At 46.7% G+C, this 26808-nt stretch overlaps 1 protein-coding gene across 5 annotated transcripts in view; it reads left to right on the forward strand.

The window, feature by feature from the left end:
- The window catches only part of MORC2 (MORC family CW-type zinc finger 2), a 66134-nt gene extending 46529 nt beyond the window's left edge, over positions 1-19605 (forward strand). For 2 of the 5 annotated variants that reach the window (XM_071571833.1, XM_071571832.1), the window contains 14 exons: positions 2347-2487; positions 2900-3054; positions 3178-3306; positions 4576-4681; positions 8136-8268; positions 8578-8652; positions 8764-9162; positions 9545-9685; positions 10669-10723; positions 11502-11643; positions 11947-12138; positions 12234-12327; positions 13480-13668; positions 14545-19604. In XM_071571833.1, the coding sequence (XP_071427934.1) occupies positions 2347-2487; positions 2900-3054; positions 3178-3306; positions 4576-4681; positions 8136-8268; positions 8578-8652; positions 8764-9162; positions 9545-9685; positions 10669-10723; positions 11502-11643; positions 11947-12138; positions 12234-12327; positions 13480-13668; positions 14545-14613 (2020 nt within the window). In that variant the 3' untranslated portion in view covers positions 14614-19604. Of the gene's footprint in view, positions 1-2346; positions 2488-2899; positions 3055-3177; positions 3307-4575; positions 4682-8135; positions 8269-8577; positions 8653-8763; positions 9163-9544; positions 9686-10668; positions 10724-11501; positions 11644-11946; positions 12139-12233; positions 12328-13479; positions 13669-14544 lie in introns of all 5 variants that reach the window. The other 3 variants (XR_011699245.1, XR_011699246.1, XM_071571831.1) reach the window with 3 other exon arrangements.
- Positions 19606-26808: the final 7203 nt, after the last annotated feature.

Below are 26808 nucleotides of genomic sequence, written 5' to 3' on the forward strand. Positions count from 1 at the left end.
CCTGTGGTTGCTTCCACCATAGTAAGCACATAGTGCTTACCTTGGCAAGTCTGGCAGTGTGATATAATCAACTTGCCAAGCCTCCCCATGTCTGTATTTGTCCCATCGCCCACCATACCACGTGGGCTTCACTCTCTTGGCTTGTTTGATGGCGGTACATGTCTCACAGTCATGGATAACCTGGGAAATAGGATCCATGGTTAAATCCACCCGTCGGTCTTGTGCCCACCTATAGGTGACATCTCTACCTTGATGGCCTGAGGTGTCATGGGCCCATCGAGGCAGGAACAACTCTCCCTTATGTTCCCAGTCCAGATCTAGCTGGGAGACCTTAACTCGGGCAGCTCGATCTGCCTGTTTGTTGTTGTGATGTTCCTCATTAGCTCGATTTTTGGGTAGGTGGGCATCCACATGGCGAGTCACTTTCTCTATCCAGGTGGCAATGTCTTGCTATATCTCAGAAGTCCAGATGGGTTTCCCTCTATGTCTTTAATTGGTCTTTTTCCATCAGTTTAGCCATCCCCAGAGGGCCTTGGCTACCATCCATGAGTCAGTGTAGAGGTAAAGCCTTGGCCACATCTCTCGTTCAGCAATGTCCAGTGCCAATTGAACAGCATTGAGCTCTGCGAATTGACTCCATTTGCCTTCTCCTTCAATAGCCTCTGGTACTTACTGAGTGGTATTCCAAACAGCTGCTTTCCACCTTTGGGTTTTCCCTACAATGCATCCAGGAACCACTAGTGAAAAGGGCATAATTTTCTGTGTTTTGGATGATTATTTGACTTCCTCTGTCCTCTCTGATAAAAATGAGGAGATGCTCGTCCTATTTTTTAGGTGAGTGCATACTATTACTTGAAATGCAAGGCTGTACATCCTTTTCCAGAAGTTAGAAAAAGAAAATGAATCCCTTAAATGGGTGTTTTGTCACACCTGCTCATGCTTTTGAATCACAGTTGTCCCCTGGGATGACCTGGGACCAAAAGGTTACATTCCAGCCCAGTAGTTGGCAGTGTTCAAAACCTCTCTTGGCAAAGGCTTAGATTTAAAAGTATTAAAAGCTGTTATTGCAGATGTTTTCCTGGAAACGTATTATATTCACCTGTGTTAAGTCAAGGTATGACACGGTGTACCGTTACATCTGTATGGAAGAGCAAAAAATGAATGTAAATTTAGTCCTTTTGGGGGATTTATTTTGAGATGTTTCACCATTAAGACAGACTTAGGTCTCATATTTGCAGGTGGTCACTGTGCAGGGCTCATGCACGCACAGCTTGGGTCCTGCTAATATCTGATACTGGTAGACAGTCAACAGACCATTTTAAAGAATTCCACTATCTTCAGCTAACTACCAAAGCCGACATCAAACTCCTAAGTGGCATAAAGCACATAGGTGCTGAGAACTTGGTGGGGGCAGAAGGAATATAAGGGAGGTCAAAACTGAGAGAGGTGGGCAGGACTGTGGTATAGGCTCTGCCTTGTAGTAGTTACAGGTTTGGACCTTGCTTTTCAACCTGAAAGTGAGGATCCTCCCTATGAAAAATCTTCAGCATGGATTTCAGGGACGGTGTGAAACCTGGTCAGTTTAGTCTGTTAAAGAGCAGTGTGAGACATGGGGGTTTGTTTTATTTATAGCACAAAGAGATCGGTCTCAAGGCTTTCTGCCTCACTGGAGATAGATTTCCTGGTAACTAAAGGTTCAGATTTGGAAATCTCTATATGCTCACAAACATACTTGAGGCCAACTTTTGTTGGAGTCATCTGCTGCATAGATAAAGGAGAAATCATGCAAATTGATATCCCAGCATTAAAAAAAAGAAGCTTTGTTTGGGCTATTTGTTGTATAAGCTTGCCAGCTTAAGGAACAACCTTACAAAACTTGGAATTAGCAGAAATTTTCAGAATCTGAATATCAAGACTGTAATTTTGTATCAAAATCTGATTTTCCATATGTTGTCTAGATAGGGATCTGCATCTGGAAAATACAAACCAAAACAGCTTTGGAAAGGACCAATCTCTACCCAACAACACTCTCATAAAACTAGTTCACTGTCATTTCTGAACAAACACATCTGAAGTAAAAACCAGAATCCATTCTGAAGGAGGAAATACATCTGAATGAATAATTACATTATCTGTCCAGCTTAAATTGGTAACTGTATTGCAAAGTTTTTTGTATTTTGTTCATGTTCAGTTGTAATGCCCATTCGACAAATGGTCTGTATTTTTCAGAAATAGCAGATCACAAGCTTAATTTAATGCTCAAGGATGCCAGATTTCCATACCCTCTCCCATCATATAATGTGCTTTATTTTCAGCATCTCTGAGGTTTATTTCATTCCCTTACAGGGCACTGAAGGAACCCAAAGAACTGAATTTTATCTTTGGGGTGAACATTGAGCAGCGTGAGTTGGATGGCATGTTCATTTATAACTGCAGTCGACTGATCAAGATGTATGAGAAGGTGGGCCCACAGCTGGAGGGCGGCATGTGAGTCCTGCAGATTTGTCTGCAATCTTTTTGCTTAAGCCTGGCACTTTTCTGCATCTGACTTAGGCTGTGCAATAACCTTGTTCTGCGTTAATCGTTCTTCATGAGCATGAGGCTTTCTCATTTTGTCAGCCTTTGGTTTGCATTCTGACAAATAAATGATGTTTAATACTGCCTAGTGTTTCCCTGGTTTCTCACTATCAGGTTCTCTACATGGATTTTGGTATGAGATGCTTGGGCTCAGTGCTGGCATTTGCTGCTGCTGAATGCTGATAGCAATAGTGCCTCATTCGAGTGACAGGGAAAATAGGTCTTCACAGGAAATACAAATATTTGAGCCCACCTTACTTTTTGCATGATGGCTCAGGTTGCAAACCTGGCAGTTTAATGTTTGTGACTGTTCCTCTTCCAGGGCATGTGGTGGCGTGGTAGGTGTGGTGGATGTGCCCTATTTGGTTCTGGAGCCAACCCATAATAAACAAGATTTTGCTGATGCCAAGGAGTATCGACACTTGCTGAAGGCCATGGGAGAGCATTTGGCTCAATATTGGAAAGATGTTGCTATAGGTAATGAAGTTTCACAGGAGGTGAAAAGAGAAACTTGGGTGGCTGGAAGGCAGCCCTGAAGAGTGCAGGTGGTGATTTTTTGATAATGGCTCCATACTAACCAGGATGTGGTTTGCTTTCCAGCCCAAAGAGGTATCATCAAGTTCTGGGATGAATTTGGCTATTTATCAGCAAACTGGAACCAGCCTCCATCTGGTGAACTGCGCTACAAGCGCCGGAGAGCCATGGAGATCCCCACCACGATTCAATGCGGTGCGTCCTGTCTGGCTGCTTCTCCCTGGGGACAGGAGGGCACTCCTGGCTGCAGCTGGGGAGCAGCTAAATGCATTGGACATTTGGGATATGCTTCACTATTAATATCCCCTCTTAGGGCTTCTCTATGAATTGCCTCTCGGCATTTGGTGCTACGCTGTGACATCCTGGCATAAGGCTCCTTTCCTGCACAGTTCACTAACTGTGATGTTCTTCAGGTGCCTGACAGAGCAGGGCATGTGTGGCCAGTAGCAGTGTTGTGAGTGGGCTCAGAAATGTCATATGAACTGAAACTTGCCAAAGCCACCCATCCCAGCATCAGATTAAAATCTGAAACTTCCCTGTAGGCAATGGGAAGTGGCCAAGTAACTTGTACCCTTATGCACTGGCCTGCTGATCAGTACTGGGTGAGAGCACAGAGGGAACATTTTACAGTTTCCTTGGAATCTAATGCAAGTTCTCTTCTTTGCACCTCTAAGCAGCTCTGGCTAAGCCCTTGCTAGGGTTACAGGGAGTTCGACTCAATCACTTTGTTTCATGGTAGAGGGGCACCAAATTCCTTTATTTTTTCCCCAGGACTTGGGGGTGAGGATATAGAAAGGAATGTGAGGCCATTCTTGTGAAGTTATTCTGTTACGCTCTTCTTCTTTGATGGTTTTCTCAGGCCTTTCAAAGTTCCTCCCGAAGAGGAGGGACTTTACTCTCATTCTTGTCCTCCCTTGTTGACATTCTTGCAGAGCCTGATTTAAGCACATTTGGATTTTCCTGGCAAAACTTGGTTTTGTGAATTTGTTGGTTTCCTGGTAGATCAGCAATACTGTCAAAGCCAGATCTGAGTTCCTGGTTCATCAAAAATGTAATAATTTCTATAATTTTTTTTAGTGCATAAGTCTCTGACTTCTGTTGTTGTGTTGGTAAACAGTAAGAGACAGCTTGATCGCTGGGCTGAGCCATGATGTCAGGACTGGCTGTGCAGTTTGATTTGTACGTGCCATTGTTGCAGGAGAAGCATAAGGTCCTCTGGTATTGGTTGATGCCAGGCTTCATTGCATTCTTATTAGGGATGTCTGAGTGTTTCATTCAAGCGTTTTGTGAGCATGAAGCAAGAGTTGACTCAGTATATCTTGTGACTGTCTCGTTTTGGTTTTTTGGCCACTAATCTTAAATTTTAATACACTTTGGTGTGGTCCTTGGGCTTTAGATAGGCTATGGGAAAAATTATGTTTGTCAGGCTGTGTATTCCTAATTTGCAAAGTGTCTGTCTGACAGATGTATGTCTGAAGTGGCGGACTCTCCCGTTCCAGCTGAGCTCCGTGGAGAAGAACTATCCTGATAGCTGGGTGTGCTCCATGAACCCTGATCCTGAACAAGACAGGTAAGAATCAGTTAATGCTAAGACTTTTCTGCAGTGTGACTTGTCTGTACATTTGGATTTTTTTTCAGGTCGTCTGTTCTTTTAGAATAGTAGGAGGGATGGGCAGTAATTCTGTACCTTTAAGCTGTGCTCACAATCTGTGAAAAGGCAGCAATGACATTTGTACAGCTGAATGTTGGTGGGCATTTGTGTGATGTGCAAATTGCAGAGTGCACCCTTGGCAAGTGACTGGTGACACCAGAGTGGGAGGAGCAGCTCACAAAACAGGGTGTCACAGATCCATCCAGAGGGACCTGCACAGGGTGGAGAAATGGGCCGACAGGAACCTCCTGAGGTTCAGCCAGGAGAATGCGAAGTCCTGTCCCTGAGGTGGAGCAGCCTCAGCACCAGTGTGTGCTGTCCATCCTGGAGCTGAGCAGGCTTAGGGAGCTGGTTAGGATGAAGTAGCAATGCTCGTGTTCATATCTGGCCCTGGATCCTGTTCCTCTGGTTGCTTGCACTGGGATAGATGGGCCCTGAGGCCTGCAGTCCCAGGGTATGAGGGGTACAGATCTCCTGTGGTTACACATAACATACATGCTACAGAGCTCCCAGTATCTCTCTTTGAGCATCTCTCCATCCTGATCAGATGGAGATCTTTACTTCTCTCAGATGCTTCCTGCCTAGAGATACCCACAGCTCTGCCTATACCCCATACCCATCTCTATCAGTCAGGCAGGACTCCCCCGTCTCTCCAGTAGTCAGCTCCTACAGGACACCCTTAGACACCCCCTCCCCCTGCTCCCAGGTCACCTCCTGGCCGGCTCCTCTGGCCCAGCATTTGCTGTGACTCATGGTCATGCACATGCCTGTAGTCACTGCAGCTGGTGGCACTCAGGTACATGGGCCCCTGTGACCAGTGGTCCCACTCCAGATGCTCGCACTTGCTCCTGTGTACACAGGTGCACACGCAGAATGGTGGAGCCCCTTGCCCAAGGAGAGAGGAGACATGGAGGTTGGAGAGGTGTGCTAACCATCCAACAGTTTATGTACAACTGGTCCTTTTGAGCCTATTATTTCTTTGTTTTCCCATATTTGTTCTTCCCCAAATCACCTCAGTCCCTTCCTTTGCCTGCTTTCACATGAGATGGGTATTCGGATATTTTTTGGAGCGAGTCCAAGTGCCCCCACAGTGCATGTTGTGCCATCCCATATCCCCCCCTGCAGGAAGGTGGGAAAGGGCAAGCGAGGCACTTGGCGCAGGTGATCCAAATTTCTGGTCATTTCAACTTCAAAAGGGATCTTGGGAGTCTTACTCTGGGAGAATAAACAACTCCAGAACATTTTTGGATTGAGTAGGCTCTTGTGTGCTTTCCATCAGCAAGTGCAGTTGTGTCCGTTACAAGAGGCCGATTTTCAGCAGAAGATGCTCCAGCACTCACCTGGCTTTTGGTTGGGGCCAGTTCCAAGTGCTGCACTGCCTGATTTTTCCTGCCATGTCCTTGTGCAAAGAGTTTGAACACCTTCACCTCTGTGTCCTGACCATTTCTGATATTTGTAATATCTGAAGGATAACAGAATTTGAGAAGCACAGCTCTTGCCACCATGGGTGGCTTCCTCAAGCTTGTGTGCCAGAGTCTCATCCAGCCAAATTGAAAATGAAGCAGTGGCAGAGCTGATGTTGACACTCTCCTGGCATCAGAGACCACATGGTAGTTTTGGCTGCCTCAGCACAGTGTCCACTGCTGGCACTGAGCTGTTCCACACCCTTCTGGTTTGTTCACCTACACCTCAGTGGCTGCTGGTGGCATGTTGTCCCGGATCATGGGAGCTGAATGCCCTTCTCTGTCTCTGTCATGTGAAGCAATCATCCCTGCCAGTGCCACGGTCAGTGTTGGGGTCAGCATGAGATGCCACCATTGCTCACTTTTCACAGGGAAGACAGGATGTCTGTGTTGCGCTGCAATGTCAGGCTTGCTTGACTTACCTGACAACCAGTTGGGTCCTAAATGGTATTTGAACTGGTGGCTCCTTGAGCAGCACCAGAGTCTTGGTCCTGAGTTCCAGGCCATTCTGACTAGCAAGATAATTCCTTTGTTTTTACTTGCTGCCTTCAGTGACGCCATATGTGGGTTCGAATGCTGAGTTGTCTGAAGTTGTTCATCTCAACGAGCTAATGGTGCTTCCGTTCTTTTGTGTGCTGTAAGACACAGCTTGGCAACGCTTCCTGCCTCAGGCCTTGCCATGGGCTGGGGGACGAATTTCTCTGCTGGGAAATCTGTGTATGGTGCCCCTTGTTCAGCTTTATCTTTGGAAACTCAGCTGTGGTGTCAGTCAGTCAGTGATGACAAGTGGAACCACTCCCTGGAAAATGTCCCAGTAGTGCTCCAGCTGGGAAAAGGCTGATGGGGAAACTGCTCCTTGTGTTCTTTCCTACTGACAAAGCTGGTCACAGTGTGCATCTGGCAGACTAAGTGATCTGGCATCAGTTGGCAGATTCAGGATCAAAGATCTTGATGAAATCATCTCTTCTCACCTTCTTGGAGCTCTCTAAGTGATCTACAGCAAGAGCAGAGTCCTCCCTTTAAGATTCACACTTGCAGGTTGATGGCTTAGCTCAGACACAGCGCAGGATCTACTGGAATTCTTGTGTTGTTGAAGGACCACCTCAGTGCTGCTGCTTTCCTGTCTCACAGCATCCATGCATGACCTTGCCCCAGCAGGGCTGATCCTGGTGTGTCCATCTATTACTCCATTTGATGACAGGAGATGAGCCTGGGCACCCTTCAGTCCCCTCCTGCTCCTCCTGTGGCAGTACTCCTGAGGGACAGTTGCTCAGCCAGCGCTTTGAAGGTGATGCCAGTCCACTTGAGGGAGTACTTCCTACCTGTATTTTCCTCCTCTCTCAAGGACTATTCCAGGATTCTGCACCTGGGAGAACCTGGGTGAGTAGGATACTCACCAATGTTTTGTAGGCCATAGGCTGCACAGAATAGAAAAAGCAAATAGCTACAGGATATTGCAGGGGAAACTGAGTGGCCTATGGTGGCAGTCTGGAGGACATCTGCTGCTGAAAGGCTCGTTAGAATGATGTCTTAGTCATCGGTTACTCGAACTGTGCTTTCCTTTCTGAAGGGAAAGGAAGTCTGTAAAAAGAGGAACTGATACGAAGACATAAGCTGACAGGAAGGAAAATTACTGAAAAAGTCTGGAGTACAGATGCAGTACAGAAACCAGTCACTGTTGTTCCTGGGCTCTGAATTGGTGATTCCCAGCATAAATGCCTTTTTATCAACAGCTATGCTTTTGATCCTTATATCTGTTTCCCAGGAAGAAAACCACTGCTTTTGAGATTGTGGCCACTGGAAGTGGTTTTCCTGCTGCATTTGAGATGGGATGTTGGGGTAATCCTGTGTGAGAATGGCACAGGTTCTGCTGTCCTTGCTGAGTTTGTCTTGCCTTCCCTACATGCTAGATGTGAGGCTGCAGAGCAGAAGCAGAAGGTACCACTGGGAACTCTGAAAAAAGACTCAAAATCACATGAGGAAAAGCAGAAACAACTGACAGAGAAAATCCGCCAACAGCAGGAAAAGCTGGAAGCTCTGCAGGTGAGTCTGGAGGTCTCCAGCTAAGCAGAGCAGGTTTGAGGGACTTCTTAGTGCAAAGGGGTGCTGCTAAGTCTGATGCCATCTGTGCTCCTTCATGGGGCAGGGTTTGTTTTAATAACAGAAAACAAACATCTAAACTTGCATTTCATTTTCTGTTGGGAAAATGGAAGTGATGTCTGAAGGGATGTCTCTTGAAGGACACAGAACACACTTTCTTATAATTGTTTTTAACCTGGAAAAATGTTGGTCTGGGTTCAGGCATCCCCTGACAGCTTGTAAAGATGACCTTTCTTATTTTTTTTTTAATAGAAAACCACTCCAATTCGATCTCAAGCTGACTTAAAGAAACTGCCTTTGGAAGTGACCACACAACCTTCAGGAGAGGTAAATGGCATACTGCTGTAGGCTTTTACTCTCTTGAGCTTCCTTAACTTCTCTGAGCAGCAGTTCCTCACTCTGCCGTCTTTCCTCTCTCTCTACCCACATTTATTTCAGCACACCCGACCTCAGCGCCCGAGATCTCCTCCTTTGCCTGATGTAATCAAGAATGCTCCTAGCAGACCGCCAGGATCTTCACCTCCTCCCAAGTCTGGCAATCTTTTGAAAAAGAGCTCTTCAGATCGCCCAAATACCAGCTCTTCAGATCGCCCAAATACCAGCTCTTCCAAGCTGGCCAGCATGCTCTTCACAGAGGAGGCCAGCACTTCCAGACACCACAACACTCTGACAGCTGGGAAGTCTAACAGCACTTTAAAAACTCTGGCCAAACCAGGTGCAGCCACGAAGTCCCTCTCTACTGGCTTGCAGAGCCCTAAAAGCCCATGTGAAACACCCAGTCCAAAAGCTGCCAAGGTACCAGCAGTAAAGAAATCTGCCTCTGGCAAAAGCTCACAGGTGAGACTCAACAGGATGAAACCCCTCAGCTCGTCACCCACCATCTGCTCAGCCTGTCTGTTCTGTCCTGTGGAATATGCACTGTGGGCCCTGTGCAAGATTGTACTTCTGGGTTAGGGTGCCATTTACACTCCTCAAGAAGGCTTGTTTCATCTCTTTCCTGTTAGACTGGATTGTTTCTCCAGAAAAAAAAAGAATATGAAGTGGTGGGATGAGCGTTCCTATGATCACATAGCACCTCTGAAACCTTCCAGAAGAGCTAATTAACTTAAAATTAAATACGGGATGTTGGGCTCTTTTTTTTTTTAAACCTTGGATGAAAGGAGGTTTTTGGTTAGTAGCAGGCTGGAATTAACAGCTTGAGCTTGTTTACTTCCTACAGGCCTCCAGCATTCGAAAGAGGACCTTGAACATCCCAGAGGATGGGTCTGAGGAGGAGGGGGAGAACAAAAAGGAGAGGACAAAACGAGGAAAATTTGTGGCACTGAAAGAAGAGAGGGATTCCAGTGAGGTGGTGGTGGAGGTGAGAGTATGCTGGTTTCCCCAGCAGAAGGTATTTGTCAGGTGTTTAACGGAAACCGACCATGGATGAACGCTGCTCAGAGACTACACCACACGTAATGTGGGAGTGAAACCAAAAAGCGTTCATTAATGGAGGAACTGACTTTTAAGGAGTTGGTTCAGGGAGGGGTTTGGAACAGGGTGGCAACACAGGACGGATTGGGTAAAATGTGTGTCAGTTACCGTTAAACATCCAATGAGAGGAGATCTGAGGGGAGAGTTCTGTATCCTGGACCTGATAGGGTGGGAGGAAAGGCAGAAAACTAACTGACAACTTGAATAACCAATGGGGAAACACCTGTCAAGTGGCAGGAGAACAGACCAATAGGAGCTCGGGGATCGGGGCAGGATGGGCGGAAGAGATGGGTGCACTTCTAGGGGACTGCCAGTCATGCGGGGCAAGGGAGGCGTCCCCGAGAGGGGCTGCCCCTGCCCAGACCCACCAGTCGGTCCCAGACTCTGGGGTGGTGGTGTGCCGCTCACAGCTGCCCCCTGCTGGCTGCCCGTGCTACCCACCCTGCACAGCGCAGGCACTGTGGTGCTGCCCGGCAGCAGCAGGGGGGCCGTGGCGCTGTCACTGGGTGATGGCGGGGGCAGCAGCCAGAGCTGGGCGGCTCCGCGGCAGGGAACCGCACTGGGCAGGACCGATGCATCCTAAGAGACCCGCCTCGGGACCCCCATGGCGCTGCAGGCCACCAGGAGAAGCCATGAAGGGGACACACCATGGCTTGAGTGTGGGGGGTGCAGGAACTGCGTGGGGTGGCAGGAGATACAAAACTTCTCTGAACTCAAACCCGTACAGAGAAAAACGCATTAATCTTAAACTCCAGCAGAAAGTCCTGCATGTGCAACTGGTCAGGTCCTCCGGGGTGCATTTCACCGTTTTCCCACAGGTGTTTATAACCTTGGTGGGAGACAGCTAATGTGAGCTCTCTTTGCTCCCAGCTCACAGACAGTGCGGGAGAGGAAGAGTTGGTGGAACTGAAGAAAGCTCAGAAAGGTGAGAAATGAGCCATTGAGCTGCTGCCAGTACCTGACATAGAAAAGAACTTGCAGAACTGGGCTCATCAGTTAAACATGTGATTTCATTAATGAGCTTTTAAAGTAAGAAATAGTGTAAATTTGAGTCCCAAGCCCCAAAATGACTCTTAACTTGCATGAAACATTTTGGCCAGGAACCCTTTGACTAGACCAGAGGCAGTTGTGGTGTGCAAGGGTCTGTGACTGTGGGCTGCGTTGCATTAACAGGTGTGGGACTGGGCTGTGGGGTGTAACTGATGACATGCTCAGCCTGCCTGGGGGGATCATGAAACCATGTCAGCTGGGAAATGCTCAGGACTGTATCCATACCTGCTACACTGCCATGAGAGAAGCACGGCTGGGACACCCCAAGGAAGGTGATAGCCAGTGTGGTTAGCGCACCTTCTGCTGGAGAAAGTCATCTCTTCAGCATACTTCTGAGGAGCTGCCCAGAAACTAGGGACATCTGGCAAATTGTCCTAGAGGCCTTCATGAGCCTGTAAAGCCCATGTCAGACAGCCTGGAGTACAGGAGCAACCTTCTGTCTGGAAATGCCAGCTCATTTTCATGCATCTTAATGTTTCTCAGCAAGATCTGAGCTGTGTGCCTGCTGCATTTTGATGGTGCCTATACTGTTTGAGGGCATAGTCATAGGTTCAGGTGTGCTCCCTGCTGAGGTGCCTGAGTCTCAAGAGCTCCTGCAGAATGTGCTTTCCAGCAGCCAAATGTTTGCAAATACCTTTGCTTCCTCCTTGCAGATAAAGGGCTGCATGTGGAGGTGCGTGTGAACAAGGAGTGGTTCACAGGCCGTGTCACAGCTGTGGAAAGGGGCAGACAGGCAATCAGGTGGAAGGTGAAGTTTGATTATGTCCCTACAGACACCACGCCACGGGACCGCTGGTAACTATCTCAGGCTACTGGATCTTGGAGGCTTGTTCTGCTTTTGGGAAGAAGGGCTGGTTTTACTGCCATAGATGCTGAAGATAAATGTGTTGCTGTCATGTCAGGGACTGTGTGAGTGCAGGACTCTCCAGTGGCTTCGTAACAAATGGGCATGACAGACTCCATCAGTCTATCATTCATTTGGGTGTGTAGAAGTCTGAGTGACACTCGGGTACAGGTTCTGATGAAGCAGTTAACAGTGTTTCAGGTATGTCCAGTATAGAAAAAGATTCCTGACATTGGCTTAATACTTTTTCTCAGGGTAGAGAAGGGCAGTGAGGATGTGAGACTGATGAAGCCTCCCTCTCCTGAGTACCAGACTCCAGACACTCAGCAGGACGAGGAGGTGGTTGTGGCTGAACCTTCTACATCAGACTGCGTCAGAATTGAGCCAGACACCACTGGTCCCAGCAGCAGCCAAGAAACAATTGATGTTCTAGTCCAGATCCTTCGGTGGGTTCACTGCAGGCCCTTGGGAGCTCTGCAGTCTGATTGTTTCACCCTGTTAAACTTCCAGTTCTGGCTTTATGTTTTTCTTTCCTGCACAGGAATTGTTTGAGGTACTTCTTGCCTCCAAATTTTCCAATTTCCAAGAGCGAGCTGAGTTCCATGAGTTCAGAAGGGTTGTTGGCATTTCCCTTGGTAAGTTCAGAGTACTTTTAGAAAAGTAAGTTTGGGGGTTGTCCCACACATACTCCATTCTTATGGCAAATATGCATCCTGTTGATGGTAGAGAACACTCTTGAAAAGATGATTTGGATCCTCAGACTAACAGCTAAGGAAAAGAATGAGAGCTCTGAGAGATGCCCTGAGTCCTATGACAGTTGTCTGAGGATTTTTCTAATTACTGTACATCTATGTGGGAATGCTGTTGCCTGCTGCTATCCCAGATTCTTACCCATCACTGTTAAACTTTTAAAAAAAGAGGCCAGGTTAAAGGTTTGTAGAAGCAGGATGTTGCCATCTCTGTTGTTTTTGCTCCTAGCCTCATAGTTTACGTGGAGGTGATCTAAAAAATGGCAGAGAACATGGAAACCAACCCTCTTCCCATTTCCCCACATGAGCAGGCTGACTGCTTGCAAGTCAGCCCTCATACCTTAAGGCTTTTGTGGACGGAACATGTGGGGCTGACCTTCCACTAGTGTCTGTGAGATGATACTGGGAGGTCCAGGGCTGGCTGGAGTGCAGAGCAAGGGAGCTGGCCTGTCTGACTTCACCCTGACATACCACCAAGGGAGACCTTTCCAGGAGGCACCTGTACATGACAAAAGCCACCTGCAGATGAACAGATGACCAAAGTCAGTGCTGTTTGGCACTTCTGTGCTTGCAGTGTGTGTGTTGGCAGTATCTTGTCTCCTCCTCTTTGTTAACTCAGGCCATCTGCTGGAGTTACCACTCTCACTACTTCCACAGGACATCTTGGTCATGTCTGGGGTGTTTGGTGAGTGCAGCTGTTCCTACATCACAGTGAAAGGCTGTGTTATCTGGCTGATCTGTACCATGGGCACTCCCAGTGTACAGGGGCTATGAGGTCTTGCTGCAGCATACCTGTGAGTTCTGCACCCTTAATTTAAATTCAGGTAGCTTTGAGGACAGTCCTGGTATTGGAAGAATGTGAAAATCTGTATGAGTATTGTGCTGGCTGCAGTAGGCAAATCAGATGTAAATGTGAGCATGGGCAGAGTGTGCCAGAGGTGTGCTGTGGGTTCTTCTAAAAGCCTGTGAGTGCTGCTGTTCTTGTGATGCTCAGTGCTTTGTCTTAACGTGTCATCTGTTGTGTTTTGTCTGCTACAGAAAGAATATTTTAAGCAGTATGAGGTGGGCCTGCAGAACCTGTGTAATTCATATCAGACACGCGCTGATGCCCGGGCCAAAGCCTGTGAGGAAAACCTCCGGAATTCAGAAAGGAAGCTGAGGGAAACAGAGGAGAAATTGCAGAAGCTGAGGACTAACATCATGGCCCTTCTGCAGAAAGTGCAAGAGGTGGGTAAGGAAGAGAGGCAAACCCATGGCTGTCTCAGAGTAGCCACCTGGCCCAACCCCTTTGGGCATTTCAGGTTTTTCAGTGCAGCGTTTTACTGGGCTCCAGCTCTTCTTCAGTTCAGAGCAACTTGGACTCAGCCCATCAGAAGCAGACTAGTGCACAACTGTCCCTGCCCACCCTTGGGATCCAAGCCCTGGGGGGCCCTTTGAGTGTTAATTCTCACAGGATGATTTCTCATGGCATGTACATACTGCACAAGTTCTGTTTGTTGTCTGCTTTCTGCTGCAGGAGAATTTCCCCAGGCATGGGCAGTGCTCTGCAGTGAATTTTGCCTCATGCTTGGGCAGATTTTGAACCTCTTACAGAAATGTAAACCTTTAAATAAATAATATTTAAAAAAATTGGTGATACTGATCTATTAATTACGCTATTAAATAATAAATTCAAATAGGAAATATATATATTTAAATAAAACCTTTAAATAAATAAACTTTAAATTTAAAAATTACTTAAATAAAATTAGTATCAACCAATGGAGAAGCTATTGAAAGCAGCTGGAAGCAGTTCCCTGTTAGGAAAATCTGTTAAAGCTAAAAAATTCCAACCAAACCTAACCTGACCCAGATCATCACAGTAAATCCATCACATGAGTGCATTGTTTGAGCATCAGGTGCTGATGGGTTTCCAGATGTTGTCTGTCAGGCACTGATGGGGATGTTGGGGATGCTTTCACCACAGCTGTCAGCAGCTGGAGGGTGCTAGAGGTTGGGACATAAAGGCTGAGCAGACCACATGTTGAAGAGGATGCTGAGCTGCTCTGGCTCCTTTATTCTTGTTCTTCAAGATTCACTTTTCACTGGTATTTCTTGTTTCAGGACATTGATATAAATACAGATGATGAACTGGATGCATATATCGAGGACTTGATCATGAAAGGAGACTGAGCAGCCCCAGTACGAGTCCTGGAGAAGTGCGGAGATGGTGGCTGCTGCAGTGGGAGATTCCTGCAGAGGTGGCCTGGGGCAGCTGATGAGGAGAGAGGGGTTTTAAACAGTGCTCATGTTGGTGTACAACTTGTTCTTGTGGCTGTACATGAAAAACATTTGTGCTGTTGGCAGGAAAATTTTTAGCATTGTAGGTCTCTGAATCTCTTTGTTTTGTTTATAAATATTTATTTTTAAAAGAAATGGTAACTGCCTGATGCAATGGGTGGATTGCTGCGTGGTTTTAGTGATGTAAAAGTGTGAGTACCCTTCTTGCATCTGGGGTATATTCATATGCTAAACCTGGGAGCCCAGAGCATCCTGCCTAGTAGGTTATGTCCAGTAAGAACCTGGCAGCAACTAAAGAATAAACCTTGAGTTCTGGCAGAGAAGGTCAGGACTTAGACATGGAAGATACTCAACTTGGGCTAGAGCTGTAGGAAGAAGATATCCCTGTATGAGCATGAGTGGAGGGGATGGAACCTCACTGGACCGGGGAGGATTGGTGCAGTACGAACCTCAGGTGCAGTGAAGTTCCAGAACAGAAGGTAACCGTAAGCAGGTGGAACTGTCACCATGCTAACAGCCAAGAGACTGAGGATCCTTTCTAGGAGAGGATGGCCTCCAGTGGACTGTGAGCATCAAAGAGAGGACCCTGGAGTTTGGATTCTCTGCCTGTAGACATCTTATCAGACACTTGTGCTGCTGTTTCCAGGAGGCATAGTTGCAATATCAGAAGAATTCAACCACCTGACAATAAAGTGACTCCTGTGTTCTGTTGTCACCCCCTCAGGTTTGTATTGCCTTGATCAACTTGCATTTTCAAGGTAATTTAATTATTAAAGTGCTGGAATTTGGAGCTTTCAGAGCCCTACACCACTGAGTGGCATCTGGCCTGGTGCCAGCAGCAAGGGAAACACTTCTCCTTAACCCTCTGGCTGCAGTCAGCTTCTGGCAGGCCTCTTGTGGCCAAGGGGCCTCGATCTGAGTTTTCCAGCTGGTCAGCAGCTTGTCAGGCCTGCTAGAACAAGGTGCCTTTGGACTCATGCTTGGAAATGAGTCCCTTGCCAGCCAGTCAGTTGGAGGAACATGACATGAGCAAGAGTTTCCCACCATCAGGGAGGTCAGGTGGAATGGACCTTTGGGGTTCCGGATGTGTAAGAGATGTTTTTTAAAAACCCTTTCAATTTAAACATCTGTTGCATAGAAAATCTTTAGCACTAATTGTTTATAGTCCTGAAGAACTCCCAAGTTCTACAGACTGCAGGACGGAGGGAAGGCTTTTGCTCATTACCTGAATTCCAGGTGCTTGTCACAGCACAGTGAGACTGACTGCTTCCATCCAGAATCTGGCCCAACATCCCACAGTATATGAAGGTAAGGAGCATCCCCTTGTTCCTGGACACCTTCCTACACAAAGGGGCAGCATTCCTTAGTCAGAGGAGTAGGCTCCATTGGTCATTTCCTTACACATACTAGAGGTTTGTTAGTTGTGACACAGTGGTGCTCCAGATAAAAGTTATCTCCTTGAAGAAGCTGCGGTTTTTATTAAGGTGAAAGAAGAAATCTTTGTCCTTCCCAGGAGCCAGCAGACATTCTAGAGAAGTAGGTTTCATTAAATTGCATTTCAGAGCTGCTGCTATATGCAGGCTTTTAATCCCTGACGGCCAGGGGGCACGAGTGCAACTAACAGCTCGTACACAGTTCTTGGGCTTCTTGGCACAGTTTGATTTCCTACTTCTACTCTTCTGTTAGAAAAATGCTACTCTAGGCTTTTTCCTCTGTTCTATGCAACTCCCTCATTTCCAGTTTTAACTCTTGCTTTTTATTGCATTTTTTTTATCTTGTTCCAAAGCTTTTTGCTAGGAAAACCAAGCCAAGAACTTTTAAGTGCTAATAAAGTAAGTTTTTTATTCTCAGATTCCTCCTGGCAATCCTTCTCTGCAGTCCTTTTCTTTTTCATGTTTTTTTTTTTTGTAACCTTGTTAAGTAGAATCTATGTGTAACATCAGATTTTAGGAACACCTTTAAAACCCGTAGAATCAGAATGCCTCCAAGAAGGGATCCAAACTGCTGTCTCCAGGCCAGGTGCACTCGAAAGGTATTATCAGGTTGTTCAGGGCCTTCCCCTGTTGAGCTCTTAGAATCAGGAGTGCAGGCTGTCGCACATCTCTGCACCACACACCTCTCCTGTGGGTTTTCTTCCATGGCATTACACAGGGTTGTCCCTGTCACATTTCAGAGACTGTTCCACCCTGCCACCAAGAACTTGTCCCCTGCCTGCAGCCCTGCTGTGACACCTCTGTGCTGCCGTTAAGCCCTTCAATACCTCAGCTGTTCACTCAGTCTTCCTGTCCACTTCCAGCTGTTACTTACAGCAGAAATACTAAAGAGAATACGAGTTATATTTTGCACAACAGCCACCCTCGTTCTCTAAGACCAGCTTAATCCCTTCTTTACACTGTCTGTTTTGGAAATTCCTCCCACAGCTGTCAGCTGGATACTTCAAGCAAACTGACTTCTGCTGGTAAGTCTGCTCACTGATGTAGGTAATAAAGAGGCAGGAAGTGCCTTTTTTTTTCACATGAACTTGGGGAACTTGTGATTGTTTTTTCAAGTGAACTTTGCCTCAGTGCCTTGCCCGCTGTAGTGTACAGCCCTGTGGGGCTCTTGGCAGCAGGACCAGACTTGTCTTTGATGCTTCCCTTGCTGAAGTGCCACCATGGAATTCAAGGGCTCTCTCAGTGATCCCCTGCCTCACCCAGTTTCACCCAGTTTCTCTTGCAGAGTGAGACAAGGGCCCCGAGCTCATGGCAGTTGATTCCTCTCCCAGTGTGCAGGATGTAGTCCTGCCTGCACATCATGGGGTTGTGTACTGCTCCTGTTCCTTGAGTGGAGACTTGAAATTCCATATCACCAGTATCAGATCTAGAGTTTGATTTCGTGGCAATAGGATCAACATTTTTTTTTTCACAAGTAGTTCCTGCAGCCCATAGCAGAAACCAACTGGGCTTTGGGTGCTGCTGCCTTTCAGCCACCTAAGAGGATTGTGGGGAACACTCAGCTTCCTCTCCTGCCACTGCTTCATCCAAAATGCATGGCAAGCTTTCCTACCCAGAAAGTCTTTCTAGTCTTCAGGCCCCAGGGAGTCTTGATCTACTTGGACAAGTACCTTGAAATCCTGAAATCCCTCTTAGCAGCATCTGCATATGTTTGTGGTCTCAGAGTTCTGGTCATGCACAACCTAAAATGGCTGTGCCTGCTGTATGAGGTGAGACCAGATGAGCAGCTCCTGAATTATCCTGGTGTTCCCTTTCCTATCAGCAAAGCTGCGGAGAACTGCCTCCAAGCATACTGTCCTTGTTCCAGCCAGGACAGGGTAATTTTTTCAGTAGCCAGGAGATGCATGGCCAGGACCCTGAGGTTATTCTGTACACCTCACATCATGTGCAGGGTGGGGGTGGCATGTCCCTTCTGGTCAGGCAGTAATGAAGTGAGTGGTTGGGGTAACACTGGGCTTTGCATCGCTCGCCTCTTTTTACACTCTTATTAATATTGCTGCCATTACTGTTTGTCTCTTATTTTATTGCTATTTCCAGTAAATTGTTTTTATCTCAGCCCATGATCTTTACCTTTTGTGCCTGTCTTGGTTTAATGACAATATCTTCAGGAGGTGAGACCTCTAATGAGATAAACCCTCCTTTTCTTTCTTTCATTTCCCTACCCTCAAATATTGACAAATTAGAAATTACAAGGAGTCTGAATGAAGAAGAAAAAATAGCAATTTTACTGAAAAAACAGACTCCCTCCCCCAAAAAAACCAACAAAAGAAAAACCCACCCAACCACCAATAGCAGTCACCCGCTTTGCCTAGATTAGAACTAAAAACCTGGAAAGTTACTTCATTTAAAGAGAAGTCTTGTGCCACTGAGACAGTAGCAGGAGTTCTGATAAAGCAAACCATGTGAAGTGAAAGTGGTGGAGCCAGAATTACCTGGCATGGTGCTGGGACCAGGCTGTTGCAAGCCATGTGACAGCACTGTCCTGTACAGCTCCCAAAGGAAAAATCCCAATATTCTTTTTTTCTTTTTGGCAGACTGAATTTACAGCATTTTGCAGCCAGCCCATGCTCCATTCCCTGCACAGCTGCCAGTCCCTGATGCCTCCCTGGTACTCCCCAACCCCTCTGCTTCTACCACCCTGTCTTGGTTTGAGATAAGCAACTGCCAACCCCCCCCCAAGCACAGAGAGAAAAACCTCCCTCCTAACACCAGGGAAAGGGAGGAAAAGAGAGGAGAAAGAAAAAAACACTTCAAACCGCATTTATACTAAATCTACATCTATTTTTCGCAGAAAGAAAGAGACGATTAGAAGAGAGTACAAATATACACTCACACAAGTCTGCAACAACAAGTTCCCCACCTCAACTTCTTAACGAACACACAAATTCTACTGTCCTAACTACACATTACTTAAGAAGCAGCTTATTTCCCAGGGAGACAAACCCAAGCAGAAAGGAGAGACCCAGAACAACACATTTTACTTTCCTGAGGTACCCTGTGAGCCAGTGGTGGGCCTGGTCCTCTCCATCCCCCCTGGGGCAGCATCGTGAGTCCTCCCAAGAGGAGGGCTGAGAAGCGACTGCCTTAACCACTCCCACACTGGTTCCTACTTCCCTGGAGATGATGTCATAATGTGGTATGGAATACAAAGTTACTGGCTATGAGAGGTCAGCTGTTAGCTCAGCCCAGCTCAAGTCAGCTGACAGCTTCGGCCTAGTCCAAACTCCAGAGCCCAAATTTAGGCCCACCTAGGTGAGCCCATAACACACCCTCTACCCATGTGATGTGGCAGGAAGGTGGTGGTGCCCTTACTCTGTGGCATGTAGTTCTTATCGCAGCCATGTCACAGTTTATCATGACAAGGCTCACTAGTGGGGCGGGGTGGGGGGCACCATCAAGTGTAGCATGGTGGGGGCCTGGGGCAGTGTCCTAGTCCAGGAGTGGGGACCAGTTTATCACTGTGTGGGTGTAACCAAAATTGTGTATTCTACACCCTGTGTAATTTCTCATGAACTGTTAATAATTGATCATTTGCAGCAGTTGCCCAGGGCACACCTGACCCCTCAGGCTATAAGCTGGGTGTTAGGGAACTCTGGGAAACAGGGGAGTGTTTCCTTGTTGTCATAGCAATGTGTTGATAACTCCCCTCCAGGGAGTCATTAGCACTTTCATACCCAGCCTGACAGGTCATGTTTGCTAATGGGTCATCAAAGATTTCAAAAATATCCCATGACTCACAGAGTAAATCACCCATAGTGGAACTCCTCAGCCTGGGCAAGGTACTGGGCATTCCCACCTGAACCTGAGCATATATAATCTTGGGGTTTGGAGCCTTCTGGCACCACTTGTTGGAGGACCAGAACCTCAACAGGACTGTAACTGCCACTCTCAACAGGACTGTGACCATCATCCTCACCAACATGTTTTCCTTTCCTTTTATTCTGTACTCAGGGGGCCCACACTGGGCTCAGCACAGGGCCCAACGAACACCATTCTGTTCCCCAGGTTGCTGGGTTATACCTCTGGGTTTTGTGGATTAAAACCAATTTTTTCTCTGTATAATTGCATTTATTGTAATATTTTTATTAAATTGTAACTCTGACTTGTAATCTCACTTGAATTGGGTTCATTCCTCCTGCTGGTTTACCTTTAAACAAGCATGCAGAGAATCAAGGTCAGAACAAGTTAATAAAAAATCACTGAGCTTAAGGACCACATCAGAAACAAGTGAAAAGGTTACAATAACTTACTGCCATGTCTGCAGTAGCAGGGGGGAGGTGGCTGGTGCTAGAAGCTGTGCCATGAAGCTGAAAAAGTCTCAAAATAAATAACTGCTAAGAGACTTTTTTATTCTTTTTTATCCTTTTTTATTCTTTTAGCAGCAAAGGTATCTATTTCTGCACAGGGAAGTGAGGCAGTTCACACTGCAAAAAACTCACTTCCAAGCACTCATGCTTAAACAGGTATATTCATATAGATACAAGACATGGTTAAAATGCATCTTAACTTATTACAGTATGTGATTAAAATATTCATGCTTGGTCGGTACATAGGCATGGTTAGAGGTGGAGCTTTCTAGATTCTTCTCTTGGCATTGATTCTTGGGGTGTGTCAGGGTGCTCTCCCTTGTTTTCAGCCTCGGTCCATACTTCCTCAGTTTGACCTTCTCAATTTTCTTTCATAAGTGTCCTTGCCTAAATCTTGTAAAAAAGTCTTGGCTTCCTACCTTTTCATCCTATTGATGTGTCTAGCTTACCTTCATTTATGACTTCTAATACATGATACATTGGTCTCTAATAGTTGCTTAGGCCTAGATACAGCTTCAGCACTTCATGCTGTTTCTTTAGTAAAATGTGTTAAGCAATTTTGCCATCCAGGCAGCCCTTTGCAAGGCAGAATTAGGTATTTTACAAAACTGGGGGGTTTCAGGCCTTTTTCAGCCAAGCACATGATCACCATGTGAGCAAGGAGCTAAAACTGATTGGTAGAAAAGGACTCGTATTAGATGTTGATAGGTGCAAAGACAAATGCTAGATTCTGATAGGGCCAAGTAATGCATAGTTCAAAATGAAAACAAAACTGAGTTCTGTATAGATAGAGGTTTGTGATAAGTAATATGTGACAGTCAAATAACGGACTTCATTCAGAGGGAAGAATAAAGACAATTTATTGTAAAAACTTCCAGTGTAATATAGGATTAGTGTAATTAAGGGGCTGGCTTTATGTGAAACAGGGGAGGATCCGGGCCAACTAAGGGATTACTGTTTATTTATCTGGAGGAGAGCAGATATCTAAAGCTAATCCATTATTCATGAACACAAGGGTGAGGAGAACAAAGAATATTGCAAAACAGGTATAATGGTTTTGATCCATGGCTTCCTCAGTAACTAGGTGTAACTAAGGAAGCAGACATCACAAGTATTCCACACGTGTTTTCCACGTAACAGAGGAGGAGTTTAGTTTTCCTTCTTCCGGGGAGCTGGGTGTGGGAGAAGCCTGGATGGTCTGTTCTGTTCTTGTGGTGTTCCTGGCCTGGGACGTGAGTGAGATCATTTCATGCTTGTTCTCCTTTAATTGCATTTGTCTGTTTCATTTATTTCGGTTTGGTTTTGTTTCTTCCTCTTTTCTGGTTAACAAGTTGTTTAGTTTGTTTTTCCCTTTTCCCTTTTCCCTGGGGGTGGGGTCCTACGTGGTGTGTACACATTGTATATATGTGTTTGCAAATGTCAGGAAAATATAATTTCTTTTCAATTCAGTTCAGTTTCTTTTGAGTTCTTCTCTTTTCAGTTTTTTTTTCAGTTTTTTTCCTTTGCTACAGGGACTCAGGGGGGAGGGAGAGGGCAGTCCAGGTTTGGTAAGAAGCTAGGCCAAACCTGCAACATTAATTGGAGGCACCGCTGGGATATACGACCTTGGTTTGTTGTGTAAATAATCTATTGTTTATAGAACAGTGTCCAGGAGAACTCCCAACTGAAGTCGTGTTTACAAAACAAACACCGGGAAGGCAGCCAAGAGTACCTTGTTGATATAAACAAGGTCTCTGTTTGGGAACAGAGTAGTCAGGACAAAGTAAATAATGAATAGAGTGGTGTCCACGTATTTGAGCAATTACCTGAGAGGTACCAGAAGAGGTCACTCTAACCATGACCTCGAAGGTGGCATAGCACCATGGCCCCTTACGGTGAAAGGCCTCTTAAGAGTCATTCTGCCCTTTGACATACTAATGCTGGCAATACTGGTTCCTGTTTTGGGAATGCCAATAAGGACGCGTCCAGGTCCAGATGTTGAATGTCACGCATGTGAATCTCTACTAAATGGTGACATTAAAGGCCTGTTACAATGTGACCTTAAAGGCCTGTTAAAATGTGACATTAACAGCCTGTTAAAGGGGATTCCTATTGTGACAATCAGTTCCAGTTATTATTTTAATTGTGTTGTGACAGCATTAGTATTTATGGAAATAATGAAACTATTGTTTAGAACCGGAGGAATAGTGGTGTCTTGTTGCTTTTCCTAAGAAAGGCCATGCCTTGAGGGGACTTGCTGGAACTTTGGAAGGGGCTTCAGACAGGCCAGTCCCTGGGTGGGATGGGGCCTGGCTGGATTTCGGTATAGCGCTAAGGCGTTTGGCACTTCCCATTAATTGGAAGCTCACGCCAGAACAAGTGTGTGAGCCTGGTGAGCTGGCCCGCCATTTATTAGAAGGGTGTTTTGCCTATGAGGACCCGTATACGCGAGTCACCGTTTTGTGTTGGGGCCTGGCTAGTGCTTATCGATTGGCCATGGGCCACTCCCAAAGGGTTGAGGCCAAAACTGGAAGTGAAAATATACCGTCCAGGACCCATGATGCCCCTGTCCCATCCACTGGAGACGAAGCCCAAATACAGCAGGAAGATAATGCTGCCTCTGAAACTGGGACTCAAACTACAAACCAGGAAGACAATGCTGTCCTTACTACAACTAGTAATGTTCCCGTCCTATCCACTGGAGACGGAGTCCAAACGCAGCATGAGACCACTGTTGTTACTGAGACTCAGACACAACCTGAAACCGACACAGCTCTTGTTTGCTCTGTGGAAACTCAAACTCAAGCCACAACACCAAGGATCACTGGTGCCCCAGTAAAGAAGAAAAAGGCGTGGACGAAGGAGACCATTAAACTTACAGAGCCACCCCCGCAAGTGGAATGTGAAGAAGAGGAAGAAGAAGAAGAAGAAGCAGATGAAGGAGCAACTGCTAGAGAGGAAGGAGTGGTCACAGGAGATGGGGCACACCCAACAGGACTGGCGGAGCACCTAAAAGAGAGCAGAGGTCAACACGTATCCATCAGCCTGAGGAAGAACCATCTCCACCTCTCCAGACGCAACCCTCCCTTGGAGGTGTGAGTCCATCTCTCCACACCAGACCCACATTTGTGGGAATAGATGATTGGGGAAGGCCCTTGTCTCAGCATCTTAAAGATTATACACTCCCTCCACGGCGTGAACGAGCTAGGAGTCTCTCCCCACGGCTTGAACGAGGTAGAAGTCCCTCTCCGTGGCATGGACAACTTAGAAGCCCACTCCCCTGGAGTGAACAGCATCGAAATTCGTCCTCAGGGCATGAACAGTTCCCACCGTCACGTGAGAGGGCCAGAAAGGAGGTGAGAGATGTTCCACGGAAGAGCGGAAGAGTGAAAACACAGGTGGAGAGAATTATACGTTGGAGAGATGGACAGGAAATAATGAGGGAAAGTGAAATTACACGATCACTGACCCCAAAGGAGATTCGGGATATACGAAGGGATTACAGTCGGATGCCGGATGAACGAATCCTCACCTGGCTGGTGCGATGTTGGGACAGTGGGGCTAGAAGTCATATCCTGGAGGGACACGAAGCACAACAGTTGGGATCTCTGGCCCGAGATCGTGAAATAGAACAGGAAATGGGAAAGGAGGAGACGGCATGCAGTCTCTGGATCCGAATCCTCCATGCTGTGAGAGAAAGATACCCACTGAAGGAGCATCTGATGAGTGCTCCAAGAAAGTGGAACGCCCCAGAAGAAGGCATCCAGTATCTGCGGGAATTGGCCATGCTGGAGATCATATATTCTGATCCAGATTATTATGACATCTTCGTCCCAGAGCAGGTTATATGCACATGGTCAATGTGGGATAAGGTGATGAAAGGCGCCCCTACACCCTACATGTTTGGTATGATATCTGGATATACTCCGAGCGCAAACGAGGTAGAAGTGGATAAAATGTGTCAATGGATACGGAGAATATCGGAAACCATGGGAGACCTCTCCAAACTCTGGCGTTGTCCCATCTACAGTGAGGAAGGGGTAGAGAGAAGTACTGAACGCTCTGAGTACGAAGAAGACCCTAAAAGCAATGATAATAAGGGTCGCAAAGAAGGGTCTCGTTCTAGTTCTTGTTCTCGTTCCCGTTCTCGTTCTCGGTCACCTCATGTGGCACGAGGGAAAACTGGAAGCCCCAGGAGTAAGACACAGAGTGAGCGTAGTGTCTTGTGGACTGTTCTACGTAAACTAGGGGAAAACATGAAGAAATGGCAAGGTGAACCCACCTCTAAACTTGTGCCCAATGTACATTAATGCCATCGGAACATGAGAGTACAGAGACTGTTTCTATTTCTGGAGTAACCAGAGGGTCTCAAGACTTATCAGTGGTAGAGGCCGACATGAGTTTGACAGGAGACCAATGGGAAAAGCATTCCATTGTGACAGGACCAGAAGCCCCTTGCATTCTTGGCATGGACTATTTAAAAAGGGGATACTTCAAGGACCCAAAGGGGTATTGATGGGCTTTTGGTGTAGCCACAGTGATTGGAGAGAAGTCCAAACAGTTGTCTGCTCTTCCTGGCCTCTCAGAAGACCCTTCTGCTGTGGGATTACTCCAAGTCAAAGATCAAGAAGTACTGATGGCCACTACAACTGTACATAGGCAACAGTATCGTATGAACCGAGATGCTGTGATCCCCATCCACAAGATGATCAGGAAGCTGGAAAGTCAAGGGGTGGTCAGCAGAACACACTCACCCTTCAATAGCTCCATCTGGCCTGTACGTAAATCAGATGGAGAATGGAGATTGACTGTGGACTATCGTGGCTTGAATGAAGTTACGCCACCGTTGAGTGCTGCTGTGCCAGATATGTTGGAGCTCCAGTATGAGCTGGAGTCCAAAGCAGCAAAGTGGTACGCCACTATTGACATTGCTAATGCATTCTTCTCCATTCCTCTGGCACCAGAGTGCAGGCCGCAGTTTGCTTTCACCTGGAGGGACGTGCAGTACACCTGGAACCGACTGCCCCAGGGGTGGAAACACAGTCCTACCATATGTCATGGGCTGATCCAGGCCACATTGGAGAAGGGTGAGGCCCCAGAACACATCCAGTATATCGATGATGTCATTGTATGGGGAAATACAGCAGAAGAAGTCTTTGAAAAAGGACAAAAGAATATTCAGATTCTCCTCAAAGCTGGTTTTGCCATCAAAAAGAGCAAGGTCAAGGGACCTGCCAGAGAGATTCAGTTCCTAGGGGTAAAATGGCAAGATGGACGTCACCAGATTCCAACTGACGTCATCAATAAGATTGTAGCAATGGCTCCACCGGCTAACAAGAAAGAGACTCAAGCTTTTCTGGAGCCATAGGCTTCTGGCGAATGCACATTCCCGAGTACAGCCAGATCGTGAGCCCTCTCTATTTTGTGACCCGTAAAAAGAACAGTTTTCAGTGGGGTCCTGAACAACAACAGGCTTTCAAGCAGATCAAGCAGGAAATTGCACATGCCGTGGCTCTTGGACCTGTCAGAACAGGACCAGACGTAAAGAATGTACTTTACTCTACAGCTAAAGGTCCCTCCTGGAGCCTCTGGCAAAAAGTGCCTGGTGAAACACGAGGGCGACCACTTGGTTTCTGGAGCTGAAGCTACAAAGGCTCTGAGGCCAATTACACCCCTATGGAGAAGGAAATCCTAGCGGCATATGAAGGCATACGAGCAGCCTCAGAGGTAATTGGTACTGAAGCCCAGCTTTTCCTGGCACCTCGACTACCAGTGTTAAGCTGGATGCTTAAAGGGAAAGTGCCCCCTACACACCATGCCACCGATGCCACATGGAGCAAATGGATTGCTTTGATTACACAATGTGTTCAACTTGGAAGCTCGAATCGCCCTGGGATATTAGAAATCATAACCAATTGGCCTGAAGGTGGGAACTTCAGCCTGGCAGATGAAGAGGAGAAAGAGTCAGTGAATCGAGCTGAAGAAGCTCCACCATATAATCAGTTGCCAGATGAAGAGACGCACTACGCCCTTTTCACTGATGGTTCTTGCCGTATCGTAGGGAGGAGCCGTAAGTGGAAAGCAGCTGTGTGGAATCCCACCCGACGGGTGGCAGAAGCCACTGAGGGGAAAGGTGAATCGAGCCAATTTGCAGAACTCAAAGCCGTCCAATTGGCCCTAGACATTGCAGAAAGAGAAGGATGGCCAAGGCTCTACTTGTACACCGACTCATGGATGATAGCAAATGCTCTCTGGGGGTGGCTAGACCGGTGGAAGAAAATGAATTGGAGGCGTAGAGGGAAACCCAT

This window comes from Pithys albifrons, chromosome 17 (assembly GCF_047495875.1).
Source record: "Pithys albifrons albifrons isolate INPA30051 chromosome 17, PitAlb_v1, whole genome shotgun sequence".
NCBI lineage: Eukaryota > Metazoa > Chordata > Aves > Passeriformes > Thamnophilidae > Pithys > Pithys albifrons.